General features: G+C 48.7%; 5 protein-coding genes across 5 annotated transcripts; 1 reads left to right on the top strand and 4 right to left on the bottom strand.

Moving 5' to 3' along the window:
• Positions 1 to 792: 792 nt before the first annotated feature.
• COCCADRAFT_28073 (uncharacterized protein) lies at positions 793 to 1736 on the bottom strand (the record flags this gene model as incomplete). The annotated part of the gene is made up of 4 exons (XM_007716351.1): positions 793 to 972; positions 1104 to 1302; positions 1471 to 1498; positions 1604 to 1736. 4 exons carry the CDS (start codon positions 1734 to 1736, stop codon positions 793 to 795), a joined length of 540 nt encoding a protein of 179 aa, XP_007714541.1.
• A 2005-nt stretch (positions 1737 to 3741) lies between these two features.
• On the top strand, positions 3742 to 8772 carry COCCADRAFT_102020 (uncharacterized protein; the record flags this gene model as incomplete). The annotated part of the gene is made up of 11 exons (XM_007716357.1): positions 3742 to 3975; positions 4026 to 4554; positions 4618 to 4844; positions 4900 to 5085; positions 5149 to 5476; positions 5527 to 6308; positions 6376 to 6538; positions 6595 to 7144; positions 7195 to 7929; positions 7976 to 8458; positions 8517 to 8772. The coding sequence occupies 11 exons, from the start codon at positions 3742 to 3744 to the stop codon at positions 8770 to 8772; spliced, it is 4473 nt and encodes a 1490-aa protein (XP_007714547.1).
• A 3046-nt stretch (positions 8773 to 11818) lies between these two features.
• COCCADRAFT_28071 (uncharacterized protein) lies at positions 11819 to 15496 on the bottom strand (the record flags this gene model as incomplete). The annotated part of the gene is made up of 1 exon (XM_007716350.1): positions 11819 to 15496. The coding sequence occupies one exon, from the start codon at positions 15494 to 15496 to the stop codon at positions 11819 to 11821; it is 3678 nt and encodes a 1225-aa protein (XP_007714540.1).
• A 398-nt stretch (positions 15497 to 15894) lies between these two features.
• Positions 15895 to 17546, bottom strand: COCCADRAFT_102041 (uncharacterized protein; the record flags this gene model as incomplete). Its single annotated transcript, XM_007716356.1, has 2 exons — positions 15895 to 17030; positions 17084 to 17546. The coding sequence occupies 2 exons, from the start codon at positions 17544 to 17546 to the stop codon at positions 15895 to 15897; spliced, it is 1599 nt and encodes a 532-aa protein (XP_007714546.1).
• Positions 17547 to 20226: 2680 nt separating this feature from the next.
• COCCADRAFT_38709 (uncharacterized protein) lies at positions 20227 to 21450 on the bottom strand (the record flags this gene model as incomplete). The annotated part of the gene is made up of 1 exon (XM_007716355.1): positions 20227 to 21450. The coding sequence occupies one exon, from the start codon at positions 21448 to 21450 to the stop codon at positions 20227 to 20229; it is 1224 nt and encodes a 407-aa protein (XP_007714545.1).
• Positions 21451 to 26404: the final 4954 nt, after the last annotated feature.

Genomic DNA, 26404 nt, shown 5'->3' with positions numbered 1-26404 from the left:
GCGAGAAATGGCGAGCAAGGCAGGCTTGGAAGCAATCAATGGATATTCAAAGCATTCACGTCGAAAGGTCAATGACGGAAAATATGCAGCAGCCTCAGGCAGAACGCCCAGTTCGGCCGGTTCTTTTAGGAATTGCTATTGCCTCTGAATTGAGTCAAACGAGTGGTGCGACAGCCGCGGGGCTTACGACTCCTGAACCGCCCCATCCCAGTCTGCAGGGCTGGGGTGAAGTGACTACTGGGTATTTTGGTCTATTGCAAGCCACACACACACTTGAGTAGCACACAATGCGAAGGCGAACAGCCGGTGCTTGCAGACAGAAAGGCACGCATGGTCGTCGAGCAGGGAGAAGCGCTAGATGCAAGGGCCGTCGAGTGGTCATGGACATGTAGGGATGGAGCGATCGGCAACGTGACTTGCAGCCAAGTGGCCATCGTTGGATAGACTCGAAGGGAGGTGTGTTTCTTCTGGGGAAACATGGTGCACCGGATGTAGAGCGGCCCGGGAGCAAATCTCCCAACATGGAAAAGCAAAAAGTCTGCTGTCAAGTCGACAGCCAAGGGGGGCCGGGGCGGGCGCTGGCAGTTGAGTAGGCAGGTGCAAAGGAGTGACGTCGGCACTACGCCGGCAGCGGTGATATGACGGGAATCCTACGACGGCCGAGTTCATCCATATTGTGGCGTTGATGTATTGCAACGTGGTGGACGCAGCAGCTCGTGTTCGCGGTGGGGAAGAAGAACACGGATGGGAAAAGGTGAGGTTTGGAAGTGTGGGCGGCTAGTCGGATTGAGACTAGCGCTCAGCTGCAAGAAGCAACGCTACGACCCGCTTATGTAAGTCAGTTCCCACAATAGACGGAAGGACGGAGGCTTTGCCAGGATGCCGGGGAGATCGACGTCCCCGCTGCCCAGCGTCTGGTTGGGCCTGGAGCGGCGTCGTATTGCTTCTGGCCACTCGACTGTGGACTTGACACTGCATACCAAGTCTGTAGTACGCCGAGACGAGGCTTCCTTTGGGGGCCATCTTGAATCCCTCCGGGGGCCAGCCGCCAGCTTCCACCGTCACCCAGCCGTGTCGCCATCCTCGCACTCGTACTGACATACCCCGCTTGACATCCCGCAGCCATTTCCGCCGCCGGTTCCGCCGTCGGAGACGCCCTCTCCGTTGCGTCTTCGCACGCCACCTCGTTCATTTGCACTTATGGCTGCAGATGGCGCCTCTACCAACGTCTGCGACAGGCGCCGTCTAGTTGCTTGTACAGGGACCGGCTTGCCCGTCCGGCGGGGTGTGCCGCTACTATCGCTGTAGTGGTGTCCACATAACGGCTAACGCACCCTCAGCTGCCGCTTCTCACTGGTCCGAGACACGGTCTGGGGCATCGTTCCCCTGTCTTCGCTGATCACTGGCCATCTGCCGGCTTCAGCCGCTGCATCCCAGAAATCCGGTCGCCTGTCTACCTACACTCTCTACCCCGTCCATTGCCCAACCGCTCGTCTACCTGCCACGGTCAGCACAGGTCACACCAGCGCCCAGCAAAATCCATATGCGGTGCACTCCAAACCATCCATGTCATGTCATGCCTGGGAACGCTGACGTATCACACCTTTCTCCTCAGGTTCCATGACGGATTCCATCGCCTCGCCCTGTTCATGACCCCCATCCTTCGCCCTGGTAGCCAAGCGTCTTGACTCAAGTGCGGTCAAATTTGAAAAAACCTGGTCGCCGAATCTGGACATGATTTGGATTAGTCGGCCCTTCCAAGAATCCGAACATTCGCCTACACAAGGCCCGGTCTCTGGATATTAACTCACATACTTTCTGCGCAAGCCACATCCATTCCACCTAGTATGAAAACAGCACCGGATTACTCGAGTCATCGTGAAGCATCTCTTCGGAATTGCCATTAAGGCCTGCCTCGGGCAATTCAAGGCGGCAAGATCTTCACTGCATCAATCACCGTTACACATGAAGTCACATTGCAAGCCAGTGAACGATCTTTACGACTGCGTTACCTCGGACTAGGAATCTTGCGTGAGACTCGTTGAGCATCATTTTGCGGGTCTCAGTGCCCACCGGTCCACCTGCCCCTTTCACAGCCATGGCCATTCTGCTGGGGACTGATGCGAGCGCGTATCGCCCGCGCCTCATATCATTGTCTGCTGAGTGGCCGATCTGTCAGGTCACACGAAACATCTCTTCAATTCTCAAACAACATGAACTTCTAGAAGGAAAACTTGAACAGAACCATTGCTTTTCTCCAGCCACTGTTTGAACTGGCATACCGACGGTGGTGAGGTTTCAGGTTCCCCCTCCAACCATCTACATACGAACCCGACAACAGCCAGCGGCTGTGGCAGAATTAGCCTGTTTGCTAAATGGAGTCGTCTTAATCCCGGTATCAAACGTACGCTAACCTTTATTGTCGTCTCATGGGACCGTCGATCCACAAGCTCAGCTCTTCTTGGATGCATGGGATTGCAGATCCCGATGGACTATCCAACGAACCCAAGAGAAATTTGCAATCTCTGTCACAGCACACGTGGCCAAATTTGTAGGATCTAGGCCGCAACATTACTCAGAACAGCCATCACTGCGCAGCAGGAACAGCATGCAGAGACCAGGTGAAGCGAGGCGGCTCCTCTCTTCCGCCAACAATCCAACCCAAAATTGGAGGCCTATTTTCGTCGGCGAGTTACAGTTTGATGTGACAAAACCATGTTCCTCACCCATACCTATAAGCCTCGAGGTTCAGAAAACATTGCAAACACTGTTTTGATTGTTTTTTTCTTCGCATTACGGCAGAATTACTCAAATTAGTCCTGGTGGCAGACGGGAGCCACGGATAGATCGTTTGGCTCTAGCCTCCCGTGAACGATGGCGATAGATGTACACGCCAACGGAAATTGGTAAGCCTGCCGTCTTTTCCAGATGTCAGGGCAAATTAAGCGCGATCGTCATTCTGACGGCAGTAGTCCGGCAGCCATAAATCGTAAGCTCCCATCTGAGCCGTGCCAAGGCGACAGCGTGGTTGTGCAATTAGGGTTGAGGATTCCTTTCCCGGACCGCCATCAACTAGTGTTGGAACACGGGGCGATGGGGTAGCGTAGATCCTTGCTACAAATTCGGATGAGGAATGCAGCTAAACCAAATGAATATGCACGTCCCTTGTCATCTTGTATGTCTTACCAACGTATTGAGCAAGCATGCACTGGCCCTGGACCAGGTTTCGGGACATGCTTCAACGCCTACGACTACCAAGCAGAGCATAGCAACTATGTGTGATGCCTGCGTCGGCGTGCATGATATCCACGTTTGTGCTTTACGGAGTCGATCACAGCGAGGTATGCCGATCTTACACCATCTACGCGGGAATTTAGAGAAAAACTCAGCGTACTAGGGCCACGTAAAATTTACCGGCAGTCTCATAATGGCGAACAGGAGTGTCTGTGCGCCAGTGGAACATTGATGTTGTGGCATTGCAGAGCATTGGGCCTGTAGGTCCACATGCACACACTACCGCCGAGTCCAAGCCTTTCGTACTGGTGTGCAGACACATGGACGCCGATGAGGCAGGTAAATAAGGAAAGCAGCATTCTGCCACCGGCCCACTCAGCCTTCGTATCGGCAGAAACTCCTTTGAAGCATAAGGGGACGTCGGATTATCAATGCCCACATCCCATACTTTCTTACTTTCCTTAATGTTTCTCTCTAATTCCTGAGTAGCTCCCACCAGTCACAGTCATGCTCTCGAAGACATCGACTCCGAATGTGAACTGCACCTTGGTGGATAACACCTTCGGTCCTTATGCCGGGCCTTACTGTCGAGGGGGGTTCGATTTCACCCTCCTCTTCTCTGAGGTTTTTCTTTCAATTGTACCTCTATCTATACTCTTAGCTGTCGTTCCGTTCAGGTCTTTCTACCTGTGGCGAAGGCAGACAAAAGTCAAAAAGTCAACGCTATTGCACACAAAGCTGGTAAGATATACTCCACGATGTAATGACTGCGACTAACATATGTGTAACAGATAGGATGGGCCCTCTTCGCTGGCTTCGAGCTGGCCCTTCTGGTAATATGGGCAAGTCGCAAAGCTCACGTAAGGCCTGTTGGGCTAGCCTCCGCTACTGTCAGCTTTGCTGGGGCCTTACTGCTAGGCCTCTTCTCATATGTGGAACATATGCGCTCTATCAGGCCGTCACTCCTGCTCAACCTGTACCTTTTCTTCACATTCTTGTTCGACATCGAGCGGTCCCGCAGCTATGCATTGATGCCTGAATTAAGTCTTGTGGCTACTGTGTTCGCTACACGGCTTGCAGTGAAGCTATTTCTGGCCGTAGCGGAGTGTAAAGATAAACGAAGACACCTCCTTCCAGAATATGCCAACTGCCCCCCAGAGGCTACAAGTGGTATTTACAAACGTGCCTCGTTCTGGTGGCTAAACGAGTTATTCAAGAAGGGTTACTCCAATGCTTTGACTGTGGATGATCTCTTCCACTTGGATAAATATCTACGTGCAGACTACATGCACAATGTATTGGGTTCAGCATGGGCGCGATGTAAGTACATATCTAAATTTACCCTCGCTAAGCAGTTTGCTGATCTTTTCTTCTCCCTTAAAGTGGAAAGTGCCAGCGCAAATGCTCTATTTACCACAACCGTGGGAAGGTTGAAGTGGTCGATCTTGGCAGTTGTCCCGCCTCGGCTCTGTCTGATTGGCTTCAACTTCTGTCAGCCATTCCTCATCAACAGAGCAGTCAAGTTCTCCCAGGAAACCTCAAACGTTCAACAAAGAAACATTGGATATGGACTCATTGGCGCTTACATCATCGTTTTCGTCGGCATCGCTGTATGTGCTCTTCTCAGATGAGAAATTCAGATGCTAATGCGAACATTACCTCTAGGTCTCCACAGGACAATACATGCATTTGACATTTCGCTTCATCACACAGATGCGTGGTGGCCTCGTCTCAATGTTGTACAGCAAAGCTACCGAGGTTGCTTTGAACGATGTTGACACGGCCTCTTCGATCACACTGATGAGCGCTGATGTGGAACGCATTGTCACTGGAATGGAAACTGGACACGAGGTAAGCAAACATGATGCACCACTCAGAACCGAGCAAGTAAACTAACTCTCAATTTCTTTGCAGATCTGGTCCAACACATTGGAAATTGGACTGGCCATGTACTTGCTGGAGCGACAACTGGGCGCAGCATGCGCTATACCCATTGGCATCGCGGTTTTGTCACTGCTGGGATCCATTGCTGCGACTAGCATGGTCATGCAGAGACAGGCACTTTGGCTTGAGGGCATCGAGAGGCGCATCGCTGCCACAAGTGCTATGCTCAGCTCCATGAAGGGAGTAAAGATGGGCGGTCTCACCGAAGTCCTTAGGGAAGATTTGCACAAGCTGCGAATTGATGAGCTCAATATCTCCAAGAAATTTCGAAAGCTACTTATCTGGACCATGGGTTTCAGTAAGCCATCATCTGGTTCGACATATGCATCATCTGCTAACCATGATCAGCATACATTTCCCCCATTGCATCTCCCATTCTTGCGTTCGCAGTCTTTTCAGTGATCGCACAGAATAGTGGAGGCAAAAGCACACTTGATACTGCAACTGTCTTCACATCTCTGTCTCTGTTCACCCTTCTCACGGAGCCTCTCGGTTCGCTCATCATGGCTCTTTCGTCCCTCATGGGTGGCGTTGGATCATTCCAGCGAATTCAGGAGTTCATCTCACAAGCCCCACGCGCTGACCGCCGTGCATACACACCTCCCCATACATCCAGTGCTACATGGCTTTCAGAGGCAGGCAGTCTATTTGAGAAGGGATCCGTCGCTTCTCAAAAGAGCCGCTCTTCCACCGAGGTCAAAGAGTCCAACACATCTCAAGCAATCGTCATCGAAGACGGCTACTTTGGGTGGGATCCAGAAAAGCAGCCGGAAGGCACCCTGCAGCAGATCGACATGATTGTTCCACGAGGCAAAATTACCATGGTCGTGGGACCGGTAGGTTGTGGCAAATCAACCCTGCTTAAAGCTGTGCTAGGAGAACTGCCGGTCATGGGTGGTACCCTGCAAATGTCATCCCTGCGCATCGCCTTTTGTGACCAAAGCCCATGGCACACAAACGGAACTGTCCAGGAAAGCATCATCGGCGTATCGAATTTTGATCAACGTTGGTATTCGTCTGTTGTTCGAGCCTGCGCCTTGGATGACGATCTCGCACAGCTGCCCCAAGGTGACCAAACAGAGATCGGCAGCAACGGTATTGCGTTGAGTGGGGGCCAAAGCCAACGACTTGTGAGACAACCCCGCCTATCCTCCCCGCTTCTACACTTTAGCCAATACTAACGTATACACCCTGCAGGCCCTTGCAAGAGCAGTTTACGCACAAAAAGACATAATAATCCTCGACGATTGTCTCAGCGGTCTTGACGGCCAGACAGAGAACCGAATCTGGCACAGCCTATTTGGCAAGCGAGGATTACTAAGGCGTTGCAGGACGACTGTTCTCATATCTTCATCATCCGGTATGTGTCAATTTCTCTCTATTAACCATCAAGTCTTTCTAACTTTCACTCTGCAGCCAAGCGGGTTCCTTACTGTGATCATATCGTCTCTCTCAATCAAGATGGAAAGATTTCTGAACAAGGGCCTTTTGAAAAGCTGAAGAGGTCGGGCGGTTACGTATCAGGATTCGATCTTCCAAAGCCCGACTGGAACTACAGCCCAGAGAAACATATTTACGAGGCTCCGCCTAGGTACACCGAGCGTCAAACGGACAGCAGCAAGCTCATAGGTGATGAGAGTCAATCCGAAGCCAACCGCCGTATGGGTGACACTGCCATCTACCTTTATTACATTGGTTCAGTAGGATGGATTCCCACCTTGATCTTCATGTTTTCAATCATGATCTTCATTTTCGGCACTATTTTCCCTACCGTCTGGGTGAAGATGTGGGCAGATTATAATCAGGATCATCCAAACGAGCGCCTCGGTTATTGGTTGGGTATCTACTCGACTTTCGGTGGCTTGGCAATGATCTTTCTGGTTGTGAGTTGTTGGCAGCTAATCATTACTATGGTTCCTCGCTCGGGTGTTGCATTTCACAGGAAGCTCTTAGATACAGTGCTTGGGTAAGTGGAGAAAGTCACTGTCGATTCAATCACAGACTAACAAAGAAAAGCTCACCCATGTCCTTCTTCTCGACAACCGATTCTGGAGTCACTCTCAACCGCTTCAGCCAAGATCTCATGTTGATCGACATGGAGTTGCCGTTGGCTGCATTGAATACTTTCGCTACATTCGTGCTTTGCGTTGGTCAGATGGCCCTCATCGCTGTATCAGCTCCTTACGCAGCCATTGCTTTCCCAGTCGTAGCCCTCAGTGTTTACTTCATCCAGAAGTTCTATCTCCGCACGTCACGCCAGCTTCGTTTCCTCGACTTGGAAGCCAAATCTCCCCTCTACACCCAATTCAGCGAAATACTAGAGGGACTTCCAACGATTCGTGCATTTGGCTGGCAAGAGTATGTTGAGAAGAAGGCCAAGACGTTGCTTGATCGTAGTCAGCGGCCCTTCTACCTACTCTTCGCAATCCAACGCTGGTTAACTCTTGTGCTGGATCTGTTGGTGGCAGCAATAGCCACTATTCTTATTATTCTAGTGGTAACACTGCGAGGAAAGCTCAGCGCCGGATATGTAGGCGTTGCCCTGCTCAATGTCGTGCTTTTCTCGCAAAACATCAAGTTGTTGATCTCGTTCTGGACACAACTTGAAACACACATTGGCAGTGTGGCCAGAGTCAAGAGCTTCACTACTGATCCCATTACGGAAAACAAGGAAGGCGAAGACCGTGTTCCACCACCCCATTGGCCTAGTTCTGGAAAAGTCGAATTCAAGAACATTGAAGCATGCCATCGGTAAGTTCCACAGTCGCACTTCACATATCTAAGCTAACCAGCACAGTCCTGGCGAGCCTGTAATCTCAGACCTCTCTCTTACAATCAAGCCTGGTGAGAAGGTTGCCATTGTTGGCCGAACTGGCAGCGGTAAATCGTCATTAGTTCTTTCTCTTTTCCGCATGATTGAGCTTTCTTCCGGCAGCATTACCATTGACTCACTTCCAATAACGGAGATACCGCGCCAAATTATCCGTAGTCGCCTCATCGGTCTCCCACAGGACGCTTACCTACTCCCCGGCTCCATCCGCCTCAATGCTGATCCTTTGGGTGAGTCCAACGACAAAGCCATCATGGCTGCGATGAAGGATGTTCAGCTCTGGGATATCATTGTGGCCAAGGGAGATGCGGAAAAGTACTCCCATCCACTCGACGTCGAAGTTGACGACCTCCACTTCTCCCATGGCCAGCGTCAGCTCTTCTGCTTGGCGCGAGCCATGTTGCGTAAAGACAAGGCGAGTGTCGTTATTATGGATGAAGCAACTAGCAAGTAAGTTTTGCACCTCTTCGTCCTCCCCATTCAGCAGATACTAACAGCCACTTTCCAGCCTTGATGCAACGACTGATGCTCATGTTCAACGTCTCCTTCGCTCCACTTTCCCTCACCACACTCTCATCTCCGTGGCGCACAAGCTTGACACCATACTTGACTTTGACAAGGTCGTTGTCATGAACAAGGGTCAGCTTGTGGAGTATGGACGGCCACATCAGCTACTAGAGCGCCAGGGTAGCTGGTTTAAGAGCTTGTATGAAGAGGTGGGTATGAGAGAGGATGCCGATGATGATCTTGGTGTAGTGTCCTAAATAAGGACATTTTTCTATATTTTTCATTTTCCCTTTGTCTCCCTTGTGGAAAAATAGCAGGGAATTCAAAAATGGGTATTGCTTACGAGCATTTTGGAAGATTGATATGTAATCTCTTCGGTTTTCTTATTTCATTCACATTGGCGAATACACTTAATGTATTGGACACTCTTTTGATTTCTTTATCCTGTCAGTCTGTGTGTCGCATGTAGGTAATGATAGCTATGAGGAAAAATATTTTCATTTGTCTCTTTCAAGTTGCATGTGGGCTGGCTGGGTAGGCAGGTATCAACCCGGATGGATATCTCTCGATTTTTCAACTTTGACACAAACGATTGGTAATATTTATACAACATACGAGCTACACGAATCAAGACTTGCAATCGCTTAGAGAAGATTTTTTGATTGAACATACATGGGTACTCCCAACTACACTACACCTGGACAACGATTTCAAGTCCACACACACACACACCCACATGAATAGAATGTCGCTTCTGGTAACAAAAAAGTAGATTGTGCCCACTCCGTGTGCATACCTACCGCTTATCTCAACAATTCGACAAATTTTTCCTTATTCTTACACTGCAAAAATATATAAACTTACCCTTACAACATTCCCCATGGCTTCAACCACCCAGTTTATCACTTTCCCATCCCACCCAACATGACTATATCATGCAATTACCCCAAATCAGTCAAGTGACCCATTCACAACCTTGACTTACAAATCCACTATCTATTCATCAAACACACAAAGAATTCATACACATCAAGCTTACAAAACTACAGTACACTCCCACCACCCATCATACACAAAAAGTATCACGTGATTCGCATAGAGGCAACCTGCCTCCCTACCAACTCCTCCCATAGCGCCAACTCCGCAGCCACAACCCCCAAAACGCCCGCGCCGCACCCGACCCGGACAAGCCAATCCTTTTCGCTTGCACCCTCCTTTGTTTTTTCCTTTCTCCAACGAACCCAGCAGCCAGGTTCCCGACACTTGCGATACATAGGGGTATCCTGGCTCTATAATCGGGTGTTGGGCGCAGGGCTACGGCGCAGGGCGTAAAAGGTTGCAGGGAATATGGGATATGTGTGGGTGGGTTTTGCAACGCACGTGTGTAAAGTAAGTTGGGGGTTGGGGTGGGCCTCGCTTGGAGCGAAAGGCGACGACGTGATGACGCTAGTTGGAAGGGGGACTCTTCTTCTTTTTTTTGAAGTAAGTGTTCATGTCCCCACCGACTTTTGAGGGTTTGTTTTATGGACACCGGAGGTCCGTGGAGGAGGGGGGGAGTCGGAGTGTGGGTGGGTGGGTTGAGGGGTTGGGAATAAGGGTGGAGACACTTGCTGACTAGCTTTTGTTTGCCGAACGTGATGAGGGATGATTACTCGCCCTAGGCATTGACTTTTTTGCTTTGCTTTTTCTTTTGCTATCTTCTTCTGCGAGTAATGTGGGAAAGGGTTGGGCTGCTACGTTCGATTCTGCACGGTTTGGTTGAGTGAGTTTATTTTTTTTCTTTGGGAAAAAAAGGGTGGTGTGGAGGGTTTGGCGCGATACGCACCGGTGAGGTTGAAGGTGGTGGTGTGTGTGGGCGCACGGCGACAGGTTGCACAGGGCTGGGCGCTTTCTTTCGTTTATCCCATGTCGCACGAGCTAGAAAAGCAAGATAAGTGCAGAATCATTGTAGAGGAAGGGGAAAAAAGAATGTTGGTCGTTAGGTGTGCACGAGACAGGTGCTAAATTCGGCGCGACGTACCCGAGAGCAGAAGCAAGGAAATGTGTTGCGTGTTCTAGGCTGTTTTGGTGTTGCAGGTCTTGCTGCACGATGTGTCGATTGACTCCTGTTGTGTCACGCGAAAGGGCTGCACGGCGCTGGTGTATTTTCGTGATACATGACATTACATACGAATCAAGCGGGTGATGTGCAGGGCCGCGGAGGTGAGGTCTACGGATTGGGGATGTGGTCAGAACAGGACTAGCGTTTGTTACACATGACGACGCACTGCTTCGGGTAATACCTTTGGCTGTAGAAATTTCATGGTTACTGGCGCTGTGTCAAAACGTTTGGTGTATGAAGGCGTCTGCTGAACGACAAATTCGGGTTGTACCCATTCGTATCTCGCAAACAGGACCCGCTTAGGATGCGTTACCTATCTTTACTGTTGTTTCGATCATACCACTCAAACTGATCATCGCTTCATCTATCGAAAAGTCGTGCGTTACTAATAGATTGCCGGTTTGAGTCCGGATACGACATAATGATCATTCGATGTGGGTTCGGGGTTTTCTCTATGCAAGTCAAATCAAGCGAGGACACAACACGTAACTATTGTGATCTCCATCGCATCAACAGTGGGCACAATTCTGCAGTACTATATGCAGGACAAATCAAGTAGCTTCTCAACATCTGCATGACAAGTCACTCTCATTACTCGATCAACGCTTGCTCAATATACCCACACCTCTTCCTCGTCGATACCCGCAATTCTATCCGCTCAGATGAAATTTCAAAAAGAGTATTTGTCATAACCAGAGAGTAAAATCCTGAATTTTGAATAAAGTCCCGACCAACAAGAAACAGCACTTGGTAACTATTGTGTATCAAGTAAAACGTGCATTATGATATCAATGATGCATTAAAAAATAGAACACTCAAGATGAATCAAAACATGAAAAGTGATATTCGGATGCATAAAACACTCATACAAGATTCGCTACTCACATTGAAAATTTACTCTACACTCAATCAAATTGAAACCCCGAACTGCAGTTTGACAAACTCAACAACCCTACTCACCACCTCAAGCATCGCAACAAAGAAACCATACAATTTTTCCATTAAACCTGCAAAGCTACACTACACGCTATACCTCTTCCCAATATACCCAAGCACCAGGCGTGACCAGCAGCCCTGTCCAACATCCAAGTGTACTACGTCTATCCAATACAGATTTACAAACATGCTCTGTATCCTTCTCATCTAACATCCCATATCATGTATTTCCCATAATGAAAGAAAAAGTGTTCAATGTATATTCCTCATAAGAACGCGGGCGTATCTTCCCGTACCAACACCATACCTCCTCTACGCGTGCCGGCACTGCCACCAAGCGCGGTTGTGCTGTTGCGTTGTCGAAGGAAGTTTTCCGCCATGCGATGACCTGGGGTGTCGCTTCTCGCGGACTCGGCATTGAAGAGGGTTGAGGGTTTGGGGGGAGATGCGGGGGGTGGTGTGATATGTATAGCGTGAGTCTTTGAGATGATGTTTGTTGATCGCAAGTCAAATGCGCTTTTTGGCCGGCGAGCAAGTTTCTCAGGGGAGATGGGTCGGGCGATGACGCGGATGCGGGGACGTAGTGGTGGTGAAGTTGGAATCGGATGCGATTTATTGGGACTGAATACGGGTGATATTTTGTCTTGCTGGTCGGCTCTTGAAAGGCTATGATACAGTATCGCTGAACTTAGTGGTTGCTGCATTTTTGGTCGAGGTGGAGGGGTGAGCTCTTTTTGGCTACGACCAGACTGCGGTGTCAAGTTTTCCTTTGCCCTTAGTTGTGTGCGTCTTATCTTGAGTGTTATCAAAATTGGTTCAAGGGTATCGTCTGAACATGGAGAAGGGAACGTAGATCGAGACGCGGGCCTAGGCGGAGACTTTGGAGACTTTGGTGAATTGGGTGCAGTCATACTGTCAGTCGGCGACTTCGAGCGTCGAGAGGCCAGGCTATCACTATTGGAACATCGAGAAGTGTTGATAACAGTTAGGTGACTATCTTTCGAAAACTGCCTGGGCGTGTCAAACTCTGTAGGATATGAGGCATGACTCTCAGACGTTGAAACTGGGTACGACTTGATTACTAAAGAGGCTGGTTGAGATAGTGGTTTTTGGTCTACTTGACTGCTTGTCGTGATTCCCATGTCAAAAATGTTCCGAGAATCATCGAAATTCGACGTTTTTGCGAAAGCATTGTAGTCTTGAGTATTTGTAATGTCCATGCCAGTATCATCACCCACCCTGTCTAGAAGTGGTTTGTTCGGGTATCCAAGTTCACGAGACACGCTATCATTCGTTTTTATATTAGATGCGGCGTCGTTCATATCGGTGTTTTGCGTATGCGTATGATCTGGAGATCCGTCTTTCGATAATTTGATATATTGTCCGGTAATGGAGAGATCCTCCTGACTGCCCAACTCCATTCCCGAAATTTCATGTGACAGCCAAGCCCTCCAGTCGCGACTCGTATGAGCTGCTGCTTGATGTTGTGGTGATGGAGTCCCTACCACGTAGCTTCTCACAGACTGAGACGTAGAAATGACAGCTGAGCCAGCGTTTTGGGACTGCCCCAGCTGGCCGGGGCCGTCGAAAGACATGATGCTGTCGTTCGGATTGATGCTAATACCATCTGTGTTTCGAGAATAGATGCTAGGAGACATTGGCGCCATTATTAGCTTCGGCTGTGGTGAGGTGATGGCTTTTGGTGTTGTTTGTGGCTGTCGAGGACTTTGGTTAACGATTGTGTGGCTGTAATCCTCTGCTTTCTCAGTCTGCTCAGCGCTGATATTTGAGGTCTTTTGAGGTTGGGCAACAGACGTTGCAACATCGTACGTCTTGTCCGTCTCACGTGGAAATTGAAAATTCCCAGCCTCTCCAAGCTGGGCTCTCCAGCGGTCTCTAGTTTTCTCCACGCGCCTTTCGATTTGTGAGGCAGATGGGATGAATGTGTTGATACCATGCGGCCATTCCGCGGCATTGTTACTCTCTTGGCTATCTTTGCATTCGGGAATAGTGGTCGATTGAAGTGCGACGTCATTCTTGTAGACATCCTCCGCGTTTTGTTCAAGATTTATGTCTTCAGCCCCGGGTAAAAAATGGTTTCCGACAGGTGTCACTGCACGGATGGTCGATCTCATCGCTCTTCCAAGTGATCTGATTGTGCTAGTTTTGCTTCGGACACTGTGAGCCAGTGTAGATCGTCGGGACTGCGGTCGCCCATCGACATCAATGCTTGGACGGACACTACAGCTTCCAGAGGAATGCAGGTTTCGTATCTGGAATTGATGCTTCCCAGTATTCAGTTCGAGTGCATCACTCTCCGCACCTGATATCTGCCTGATCGGTATTGATGATTCATGAGACAATTTGGTCGAACCAATCTCTCTCATCAAAGCAGAAAAGACCCTTTTTGGGTCAATATGAGTTGTCTTCTCTTCGGTAAGAGTTTCCATGGGCATGGGCTCGCGAAAGGACGAGAGCGGTGGAAGAGGCAATGATTTCCTCCTTGACTCCATCGAGGGATTGGCGCGTTCTGCCTCACTCCCAACGCTATCCTTGGACTCATGAATGACCGTCATGCGTTTGATGGTACGTTGCACTGGTGTATCACCAGTCGAAGTTGTTCCCCAGCTCGTCACTCGGGATGATGGCACCTGGGGAGCATTGACTTCGCTGTGAAGACTACGAGCACTGCGCCCACTGCCAGTACTGTCGCTTCGATTCCCAGACCGAAGTTGATTAGGACGAGCGCTGTCAAGCAAGGAATTACGACCACGCACACGCTGTAGTGTTGCCTCATCTGGGCATGGTATGGAGTTTGTATTCCCAGCGCTTGGAGGACTGACGTGGGAGACATCAAAGTAGTCGCGGCTGGCTTCGATCTGTTGCACAGGAAGGTCATTCCGCTTAGCTGAAGTCCGTCGGAAAACTTTCATGATTCTATGTTTTAGTGAGCCAGAAAAGGAACGTTTCTCTTTCGCCTCTTGCGATGGCAGGAAATCACTGAGGGTGTTGTCATTCATTGGTTTGTCGGCCGTCTGCTCCTCCGACTGTGACGCAGGATGCTTTTCTGATGTACTCTTCGCACTGTCGTTGCCTTTCTCTTGTCTCTTCTTGAATGGTCCCAGGAGTATAGATGGCTTGTGTTTGACTGAATTTTGTTGAAATTCATGTAGGTATTCGTCTCGCGCCTCGTCAAGTGTCACGCCAGGCGCGACAGTGACCGGTATGCGCGGCTCTCCCAAAGGTGAACTTCGAAACGTTCGAGCTTGTGGACGCGAAGATAGAGGCTCTGGCACTGAAGTTTCATTGACCGGCACTGGTGTGTTCAAGTGCTCCACTGGTGGTCTTCCTATTGGCGATCCTGTCTGGACAATGCTTGCGTAGTACATAGAGCGTGCCTTTCTGATCTGTTGCGAGGTCATCGAAGACGCAGCGCTTGGCCGAAACGTTTTCTGTTGAGAGGTAGGCCTGGCCTTCTCACTAGAGGTCCTTGGAGTCTGCGCTGGCAACTGTCGTGGTACCGACGTTGATCCACTGATAATCGGCGCCGGATACAAACTTGAAGGCTGCTCCTTGGTCTGCTCTGTAGTTGATATCAACGCTTGTGACAGGAGCCGATTGCCTCTACTCTGTTCAACTTTTGGTGCTTGCATCGATCGAAAGCTGGATCCGCGAGGGGGGAAATGGTTGCCTTGGGACGTGAAAGATTTGCGGCTGGCGTTGCTCTTGGACCTCGCTAGATCAGAGCTTGGTCTGTTGGTACGTCCTGTCACATCTTGAGTATGTGCCCGTACATATGCCGCTGTAGCAGCCGCCACTGCTTGCTGCCTGACGGCCTCCATATCTATGGGCTCAGCCATGGAGTTGGGACGCTTGTGGACGGTCGAGGCGGACTTGGAGCGGCGGAGACGAGCTTCAATGTCGCTGCTGGCACAGGAAAGCATTGTGATGACGAAGTAAATCTGTCAATCGCTGAGTGAAGGAGGTAAGAGAGTGATCCGACCTATTGAAGCAGTGATAAGGACGTGTTGTCAACATGCAGTGTAAAGAGCGGTAATGAAGCACCGTTGGTGTACGTGGTTTGGAATGCTGAGGTCAATGACACGGTGAGATGATTGTGCGTTGAACCCATGTCTGGTGGTGACTACCCCGTGCTTGCTATTTTGTGGGGTTTAAGACAGTAGCAAACATGTAGCGCAAACAGAAAGATCCTTCTCTCCAGAGACATGGTCGCACCTACGCTTTCAAAGTTGGTCACTTCTAAAAACATTTTACTAATACCACGATAAAAAGTACAAGACAAAGCAGAGCTTGAAGTCAATTGTAAATCCAAACGCAACTCTCACGTAGAATCCCTGCGCTCAGTTGCACCCGGGCGTACTGACAAGGAGTCCCTCCCCTCATCATGGAAACTGTCTTCATCCTCGCCAGTCAGCTCTACATAAGCGGACTTCTTGTCCATTACATTGATGGAGAAAGTTACAAATGTCATCAAGAGGAAGACGATCGCAGAGCTCAAAAATGGCAGTCCCAGCCATGCGTCGCCGAACCCTATGCCCAACTGAAACAGTTCATTCAGCAAGGGCCCACCAACCATGGAGCCAAAGCTCTCGGCCATGGCAATTGTACTCATCAGCTTACCTATGTCGGGGCTTGACTGCCCGCCGACAACATGGATAGAGATAGAGCGCATAGCGGCATTGTAGCCTGAGCCCATATTGTATACAAGAAGACCAAAGACCAATAGAGCAGGATACGCAGAGACGCCCATGACGAAGAAGGAAAACGTGGTAAGGGCAATGGATCCACGTGCGATCCAAATGTCAGCGCGGGGTACTGGGAAATGCAGTTTCTTCAACAACACAAAGTTGATGAGTGGAAGGACAACGCTAATGGCAACGAGGTTAGCAGCTGCTCGGAATGATAGCAGATATGCTGCTTTTTTGATCTCCCAGCTATAGCGCTTAGAAGCATAGCGCACCAAGAGGGCAATGGACTGTCTGCCCAGCCTGTTTGCGAGAAAGGTGAAGACAACCGTAGCGAGAGTCCAGTCGCCGCGTAGAAATTGGACTGTAGCCTGGAAGTTACGCAATTGCGAGCGAACCGAGAAATGACCCGACATCGGCTGCAACTCAATGGATTGTGTCTCAATATTTTTCGGTTCCTCAAGGTTGCGCAAATGCAGGGTCTCCGGTATAAAGAGCGACACGATGAGGCCAACAGTCTGAAACGCCAGAGCGAGTAGAAGCGGCAACCAGTCTCCGTATTCCATCAGCCGCGAGGCCATCATGGGTGCCACCATTTCTGCAACCAGAATACATGCGGTCAAGTATAAGAAAATCGTTGTACGCTTTTCCGGTGGTGCGATATCGGAAATCATGGTCAGCCCGATAGCCATGGCAACAAAGGCACCACCACCGATGACCATGAAGGCGCTCGAGAACCACGTTAGCTGTAGGGGTAGAGTCTTGAGATAACCTGCACACACGTCAACACAAGTTCAGATCTCCTTTTCTAACGCGTGCACTTACATATCAGCAGAGTCCATGCATAACTTAACACAATGCCGACCAGACTTGCGGCAAAGATCCATTTTCTGCCTATCCGATCAGCCAGTGTTCCAAAAGGAACTGCCAACAAAAGTCCAGGGAGCGCATTGAACATCTCTTGCCATCCAAAGATACTAGCCAGTCGCTGCTGCACTATATCCACCTTGCATAGCTCCTCCGGTATCGTTCCATCCTCTATTACCGAGGGGTCTTGCTCCAGATAGTATTTGTAGCACAGGTTCGCTTCGAAGATACGCGTCATGGGCGGGTCGGCAAGGTATGCGCCTATGTCGATGAAGGCGACGAGGACGACGATGAGGCCTACAAGGAGGAGCCATGGCTTGTCTCCTGTAGTGGGCTGCAACGCGTCTGGGGCGTCAATGGACGGTAGGAAGGCCTCCTCTTCCTCGTATGGTTCTCTCGGTGAGTCTGGTTTTACAGCCATCTTGAGGGCTTATCCGCGATAGGGAGCGGTTGGCGGGAGATGTAAGACGGAAGCATGCGTTGAGGACAGTTTGTTTACGCGTATGTGGTTACAAAAGGCAATGCCAGCATTCCTAAGAGGTTTCTGCTTTCATGTGTTAGCAGGAAAAGTAAGGCAGAGCCATCGCAAGGAGATCTGCGCAATGGGCAGGCCGTGTCAGATCCGAGGTGTTGATGTTGGGGCTGTGAAACTGCCTGGTAATTGGCGGTTCTCGGCGCGCATCCCTCGAACGCCAAGTGTCGCGAAAGCATAGCCATGATTACGCTAGCGCTGGAGAGGATTCAGTACTCTCCATCGCTCAACCTTCGTTTTTTAGATGAACGCGATGGACGATATGAGATGATGTTTCTGGACCTGCAAGTCAGGAAGTGCAGCTACTTGCGCAGGAGCGACATGAGACCCTGCATAGGTAGTACATTGACGATCGCTTCTCAATGGCGATATTGTAGTGCACCCATCCAACACTCATGCACTTGGCAAGCAGACGCATCATTAACAAGCTATCTCCACCTTTTACCGGAGATTTATATGCTATACTCCTGTATTGTGCAATCAAAGAATAAATCATTGTGAGGCAAACGTTGCCGGGTTTTTCTTCAAATACGCAGGTAACCAGATGTTATTTTCGCAGCCAATATTCCTGTACTAGGCCAAAAAGCCAGTTCATACGTATCTAAGCGCGGTGGACTCATATTTAAGATACCAGTCATATCTCTGCTCACTGTATATGGCCCTGATGTGTAAGATGCCTCTGACTATTATAACGCTCAAGTAGGGGTTTGAACTAAATCCGATTATATATCTTACCATTGATGTTAAATACTCATCCCGATAATACGAAAGCAGAAGCGTCGGATATAGAAATGCGGTAGTATAGCTTTAATCTCTCAGGAACTTTGAACACTTACGTCCGTAGATAGAAAATCCGCTCCATATTTTTTTACATCAACTATGAGGTTCACTGTATGCATATCTAAGTCATGCATTAACTGAATTACCATTTCAGCTACGATCAGGAAGGTTTCAATCCAATTTAAAGAATCACATATCCGCTATTCAGACGACAAGATAATACCATTCCTCGCTACCCTATATATCAAGCCCATCCGCGTTTTCTATCCTCTTCACCCGTCCACCCTTCGCATCCTCCCACATCCAACATTGCCAATCCCATTTGCTATGTTGACCTATCAGTACTCCTCCAAACCAACACTAAGGACCCAAACTTACACATCTTCCACACTTCACCCCTGAGCATTGACGCAAACTTGATACACATTCCGACTACTCTGGAAGCAGTAGCCTGGGTTCTCACCACCTTGTCGGATCGCGTAGTCCCCGGAGTTCCTGCAAGCAGCTAGGCTCGGCCAAGTTTGGTCTAGGCAGTTTTTCGTGCGGGCTTGGGCTTGGATGGGACATGCCAGAGAGAGGAGGGAAACGAGGGTAAGAGAGAGGGTGCTGGGCTGCATTTTTGCGGTTATAGGCTGTATCGATTTTTTTCCAAAGAGAAGGTAGATGAGGGAGGTTAAAGAGTAGGCGGTTCAGAACGTAGCGGTGATGGAGGACAATGGGTATTTATGGGCAAAGGGATTGGGTTTGTATATTCCTCTGACTTATCTGGTAGGTATTGCCAATACTATATACTCGACAATCATTTCTTGTCTCGGAAATTTGCTGCTCCAAATTCTAATCTCTTTTTTTCGAGCTATTTTACTGATACGAATAGCCGCTTGTCTAGTTTTTCGTCTAGTGTTTTGACGGCTATACTTAACACAACGCTAGATGCTGATGCATTAATGCGTCACGGAGCTAGAAGTTTCTAGCGCTTTGCCGTAACTGACTCGGTGAATCGGACAGGATAAGTCAATGAATCATAAACAGCGCCGATGAATGGTGCAGTCTTGGCTACGCCTTACTCCTTCATCCTACTGCTGTCACTGATCATAGCCTTCGGAATTAGCCACCGTATCCATTTACCGTTTTGACGACCCACTGCTCACTGTTGTATCTATTAGCTCATAACTAGTGTGACTGCAAGGTGCCCCTTACCATACCTACTGTCTTCTCCATTATCCTAGCCTTCCTACCTACTATTCCAACCGAAAAAAACATGCAGTCACATATTGTGCAATCTGAACCTTGTCAAAAATAGCTTGAAAAGAATACACCAGGTTAAAGCATACCCCGTACAAACAATATCAAATCTTCTTGGAGCTTAAGAAATCTCATCGCGTCCCTTCAAACACACAACAAATAACTCACCTGGTACAAATAATCTCACGTAGGGCATCCTCTATCCAGCCCGGATCTTCAATACCACCTAAATGAAGCCGGAACTAGCAACCTCATTATTTAGTTGCTTCAAAACATCCGTGCTACCAAGCGCAGAGCTCCGTTTGCTTGGCACTGCCGTATCAAAATAAGTTCTACTCGGTCGCTCCCTCACTTGAATATTCGCTCTTCGTTCAGCCAAAACAGTGACAAAAAAGCAGACAGTGACATAGATACAGAGAGCAAAGATTCAACTGAAAAGTGCAGCAGGCATTGATACCTAGTATTTGTTGTTGTATTGATGTTCTTTCATCTACAAAAAAAGAAAAAAACATCGATTTAGCTGTATAGATCACATTGTCTACAAAGTCTATATGTTAGAAAACTCAGCCACCATACCGACATCTGCTGCAACTTTGCGATCACACAAAGCACTCCAAGCTCCCTCAATGCCTTCTTCCCCTCGAACAGCATTCAAGACATTCACCTGTAGACTGGCAAAAGCGTCTTCTTTCAAACACCTATTCCACGTCCCGTCTATCTGCTGAGAGAATTCCAACGCGCCTTGAGATTCGATGACACGATCTCGCAGCCCGCTCGTGTTGACCAGGACCTTGGTACTAGCAGTCGCCATTCTGGCTGCAATCTCCTCTTGAGTATAGACTTTGGCTTCGTAGCCCACAGCAACGACAGTGACTTTTTGAGCAAGCTTTGATGCCGCGGCCCTGACTGACTCGAGGACTGCGTTGGATGCGCCGAAGTCGACAATCACTACCCTTGATGGGTCGAATTGCTCCGCCCAGGCCATGGCGCTTGTGTCGTCGTATGTAGCTGCCTTCATTGGCAAGGGCGATTCGTATCGGGGCAATGTGTTGGGGACTGATGTCATTTGTATCAAGGCACGAGGACCGTGTTTTGATACATCTCGATTCCTGGCCATTTCCCAGCCAAAGCTTCGGCCAGTCTTGCTTGAGGCGGAGAGACTAACGACTATGGCCGACGATAAGTCGGCATCCTCCTGGGACCATGGCGCACCGAAGCCAAAAGGGTGAATACGTCGTGTGGAAAACACGCTTGTGTTGAGCAGATGCGGGCCCTGCCAGAGGGGTTTGCAGAGCGCGGTCATGCGCATGGTCTGCGCATCGCTTTCACTAACTTGCTCGTAGCTGTTGTACATAGTCATGAGCTTACTTCGCTGCGCGCTGCGCTCTGGCCAATGGCCCGATGGCTCGATTGCTTCGAGTTGGAGGTCGACGGCGTGCTCTGAAGTAGGCCACATGCCCCACAGCAGCGACCCTGGCGCTATGGCATCAATTGTGCTCTCGAGGACGCGACCATAGCCCCAGGCTGGCACGATGCCCCATTCTTCCCGATTGTTGAAGGGAGTTGGACTCGATTCAGGGACGGGATAGGTATCCCACCACTTCAGAAGGGTTCCCGATCGGGCGTAGGTCAAGTTGTTGTAGGTGAGGGAAACAAGCCATGTCTGGACACGGACTGAAGATGCCGCTAGGCTTGGAAGGTCCTGATCAATGTGAAAGACGGCATGCTTGGCGTTATCTAGCTTGGACACAACATGTATAGATTTTGCCATTATGCGGCAAAGTAGGACAGGCTTTGGCACTGGAGTGTCAGAAGTGCGGGTAAATGTAGCCTTTTTACGGCTGCGCATGCAGGTATGGACAGCTTTTTATCTTGTCCAATAGTGGGGTTGAGGCGCGCCACCACTCACTCTCCAGGAACAAGGGCATCCAAACATAAGAGGTTGACAGAGACGCTAAGGCAGGATGAGGTGAGAGCTCACATCCAGCGGACTTTCGTCGGCTGCACATGTCCGGGACTCTGGGCTTGCTGATTGGCTCACTCTGCGGAAGGTCTAGTCCCCATTGGGCGATGCCCGCGGCATCCCATGTAGAATCAGACGACAGATGTGTTTGTCATGATGGTAGCGTCTATGATGAATGCAAAAGCTGCAACTTTATTAGGAATTGAAAGGGTCTATGAGATAAGCTGCAATGCAAATCTTCTCTTCTGTTTGATCTTGATTGAAAAGCAGATTTGAAGTGTTCCGCTGCTATGGTTCAAGACGCGGACATTCTTTTGCGAGCGATCAATCGGTACAGTATGATACTCCGAGCATCTCCATCTTGGCAAAAGAAACTGCGCGTACATCATCGCAGGTAGGGCGGCAAAACCCCCAGACACCATCTTGCGCGGACATCAAATTCCATGAAGGTCTCAAGCAGCGAGGCTCGACTGGTTCCGGTCTGGTACAACACGTTTGGATTACAATCTCGGGACGCGTTCGAGCCATAGCTGGCCCAATCTTGTCGAGAGCAAATCCATACGCTCGGAACAATCGAGCTCGTAGTATGGATGGTAAGACACAAGGTCGAGGGAGAAAGCTAGGCGGCGAGGTGGAGGGGCTGTTTACCTATACGTGAATTACGAGGTCTGAAAAAAAGTGTGTATCGAATTTTGAATGAATGGTAGCAAACGAGATTGTATGACAGATTAATGTTCAAACGAAAGATCTTATTGCAGTATGACGAAGGAAATGCTGAAGTTGATGTCGTGGTTGCGGGTGAAAGAAAATTGAAAATGCCCACGCGTGGATAAACAAGGGGTCGTGGAAGTGGGGAAACACCCTTTTCCGGCATCAAAGGGCCATTAACGCCGGTTCTAGCACCCGCCAAACATTACACATCCACTAGCCAAGATCGGGTTCAAGGCTTCTTGTCTAGAAGGCTTCTATAGGCACTGTAGAATACGAACTGGGTTCAGCACGTAGCGTCGCCAGCAGATGTGTCATATGAGTTCGTGTGTTGTTTGCATGAAATCGGTCTTTTGTCGACTTGTCTGCCCAAATAAGCAATCCTCCGACCCAAGGCCGCAATAGCAATCAATCACGACTCACGTACGGTCACCCTCTGCCCTTGCGCCAAATTTCTCGCTTTGCTTTCCACAGAAGTTGATGAAATTTACTGATGTGACCCATGCCGAGATCGCAAAGTCCAGTGCAACAGAGTTTTTCCTACTTGTGGATGTTGCACACGTCTGGGCTTTGCATGCTCGTATCGTGACCGCATCAACCAACGTGTGACTCAGTCGGCCATCATAGCATAACTCTAGGAGCGTATCAAGAAACATGCTAAAGGTGCAAGCGTCACTCAAGCAGCCCTGTTATATTCCTAAAAGGTACTATTTCGACCAATGTAAAGCCGAAGGAGGCTTCCACCCCAGCTGGTGCGTGCATTTTCTTCGTGCCCTTTTGCTCCTCACCCACTTTGAGATCAACAGCCGGAGCTGTGCGCAATCGTAGTTCACATTGTGACGTGCTATACGCATTTTGAAGGATATACGATTGAATCAGATAGATTGTATCACTAAGCCGCCTTTTCTCAATGTGAGCTTACCCGAGATAGTGTGCCCTTCGCAGCACGCTGCAGTCGATCTCGAGGAACGGTGACGGTGTCTATGAGCTCTGTATATTCTCGAAGATGCTACCTCTGTCTATACAGCAACAGCAGGATTGCTTGATGAATCGAGGATATATAGAAGCAAAGTATCATTTCTTATTCTGTTGACAACATTAATGTAACTACTCGTTCTAGCTGTGGGTATCGCTGCCATCGCCAAACGAGCTAGATAATGATCTTCAGACATCATCTTTACCGCATCTTGGCGATGCCAATACTATTTCCAAGGCCGAGATACTCTCACCATTCTGCGGACTAGTGCTAGTTATTTGGTCTTGCGCAAAGTCATCCACCACACCGCCCAGTCGTCATTACCGTTATCGGCATCCGGTTTCTGGGGTCGTCGTTTTTCTTTGCTCAAAATTGTGAAGATGGTCGAAGCTCTGATTGAGCCTCTGTCTCTCCGTGGCCGCGATTGATGAGATTGAGCAACAAAAGTTACTGTTTACAGCAATAGACACAAAAATGGATCAGCTCACTTCTAATGCGCTTAAAATCGCCACTGAAGTACGGTAAAGTTGGTATCAACAACAAACTATGGTGAGAGTGATTTTTTCCTAAATGTGGCTTACTTCCCGCCAAATGAGGCAAAGGATACTTTGAAGTCTGATCACTGTGTGATATGATGATCTATCTCTCAACTGGGCATTCGTTAGCTAGTCTATTTACACTGCTATCAAGGCGCTCAGTCGCGGCATATCCCTTGACCAGTCATATTCATGAGAAAGTGTTATTCGCATGTTGTACGGTCCATGGAACGATGTAAAGCCACCAAATGGACCGTGGCAAAAACTTCTGTTACAGTTATGTCCCTCACGATGACTATGTTCATTCTTTAACATCCCCTCTGGACTTCCGGATATCCGATGGAGATACAATCTTGCGAATAGACAAAGGTAATTTAACAACATAGCACATTATTGTCTTAGAGAGATTATCCGAAAAATGAGCAACATCACGAAGGTCTTCATCCGAGAATCTCACTATGAAGCAATTTAGTTGATAGATTTGTTCGTAATAACCACAGTTTTCCAAAATCGCGGAAGAAATAACCCAGAAGTGTAAAGTGGAGCATCGCCTGTTGCAAGGCACGTCCCATAATTCAGGGATGGAGATTGGTGAACTACTAAATGGTTGTTAGCTCTTGTTAGGACTGTACCTACCACATGTTCTTTCATGGATCGTATGCTTTGCAACTATAGTACACTACAGCTACAGCCAAGTTTTGTCATTCCTGCCGATCTCTGCTTTAAACTAGGCTGTGATACGGCAACTTGGTGAGATTACCAGTTACGTAGTTCACAGAGCCATCGACCAATGGGAGCCTATAAGACTTTACCTAATACGTAAAGTCAAAATGAAACTCGCAACACCACTGCACCAGAAGCTCCGAATACAGAATTGAATGACTCTCAGGTTAATAGTTACGTACCAAGAACAAGATCATGAGATATTTTCTGAAGGATATTTGGCTCGTGTTGTCTTCCTCATCATCTGCTTTCACATGACCCTCAAGCTACCATCAGCCGCACCAACTTATCGCTTAATTCGTAGAAAAAAATCTTATTCCAGCCTTCCAGTAAATGAAGGAAACCAAAGATAAAGCTCGCATTTCTCACCGCTCTTGCTTCTCTTACCTCTCTCGCCCTCGCAGATGAACCAGTTTGAACGGTACGTTGCCATTCAACTTAGGACCCAAATACAGTGTACACACCGCTAAAACAAGACCAGGGCACAGTTATCCAAGGTAGCTTGAGGCCTTCGTGCAGGTACATAGGTAGCTATTGAGAATGTCTGTAAGTGATACAGCTTCAAAATTCAGTTCGTGCATGGTAAATGTGCAGTCGCTTGCCTTTTTGAATTTGTAGACAGGTCCAAATTCGACAATAGGAGCATTATGCAAGGCGAGGAACGGTGAGTTTTATGCCGACAGTTGTTAACTTTGGTGGAAATATGTGAATGAGTTGTGGTACACGTGTTTGGACTTGGCGGTAGATAGATGGACACAGGGATTCTGGTAGAATGGGATTGTACTTAACTTGTGGTATTGTAGTATTTTTTGAGGACTCATTATGAGTTCCGGAGACCCCTTTCCAACTTTCTTTTTCTGCAGCTCGACAATGAAACAAACTATAAAATTCGCTCTTGGGCAACATGCCATCTTCCACGATTTCAAGAATGACTTGCTTTACTACAGAATTCCGTGCCTGTTGTGTCAGTGACACGTGACCTGCTTTTTGTATGCTAGAAGAATACGTCGCGGAAATTACGTGATATAAATGATCACCAATGGAGTAGATACACCGAATGCATGATAAGAATAGAGACTGGATTGACCAATCGTACAAAGTCTTCGGAAGGCAGCTACCGCAATTGTCACCACACATCCGCCCCCACCTTTGTATCTGTGGAATATAAAACGCCTCGATGATATCTGTGACCAACCAGAGAGATGACCACACAACGCTACAATTGGAGGCTATGCCAATGCCAACCACCTTTTATTGGCTCAGCCATGAAGGAATTGTTGTTGTCATCTCATCTACTGGCCGGATAATACAACCGCTACAGTATGGATTGAGTGTCTTCACAGCATTGTATGGAAGGATCTAAGGAGACATATGCCTGAGTTTTGTCCAGGCGGTTTCGCGCCTCCATCATGGTGTTAGCCATATCTCCGATAAAGAGTGTTGTGATAACAGCCATTGTGCCTCGTTGGATAGCCTCAAGTTCGATCGCGGATTTGATGTTTAAGTAACCCATTGCGCCTGCTATAGTCCAAAACCAAGCTGAAATAGTAGTGGAAAAGATAGGTGGTCAAAAAAGTCGTAATATATTCATAATCGAAGTGAAGCTGTGGGTATATGGGCTAAGTACAAGATATCCGCCAAAGTGGACAGCAGTAAACAACAGTATGCATCAGTGCAAGACCAACACGAAATCCAACACCAAAACTAGACATAACGTGTTTCACAAGCGAGCTGATCACCCAAGCGAGCTGATCACTCCCCACCAACGCGTCAACGTTAACACTACAACGCGTGATGCCTCAACAACGCAATACTCAAA

This window comes from Bipolaris zeicola, assembly GCF_000523435.1.
Source record: "Bipolaris zeicola 26-R-13 unplaced genomic scaffold scaffold_136, whole genome shotgun sequence".
Lineage (NCBI taxonomy): Eukaryota > Fungi > Ascomycota > Dothideomycetes > Pleosporales > Pleosporaceae > Bipolaris > Bipolaris zeicola.
This window is presented reverse-complemented; position numbering and strand designations above follow the sequence as displayed.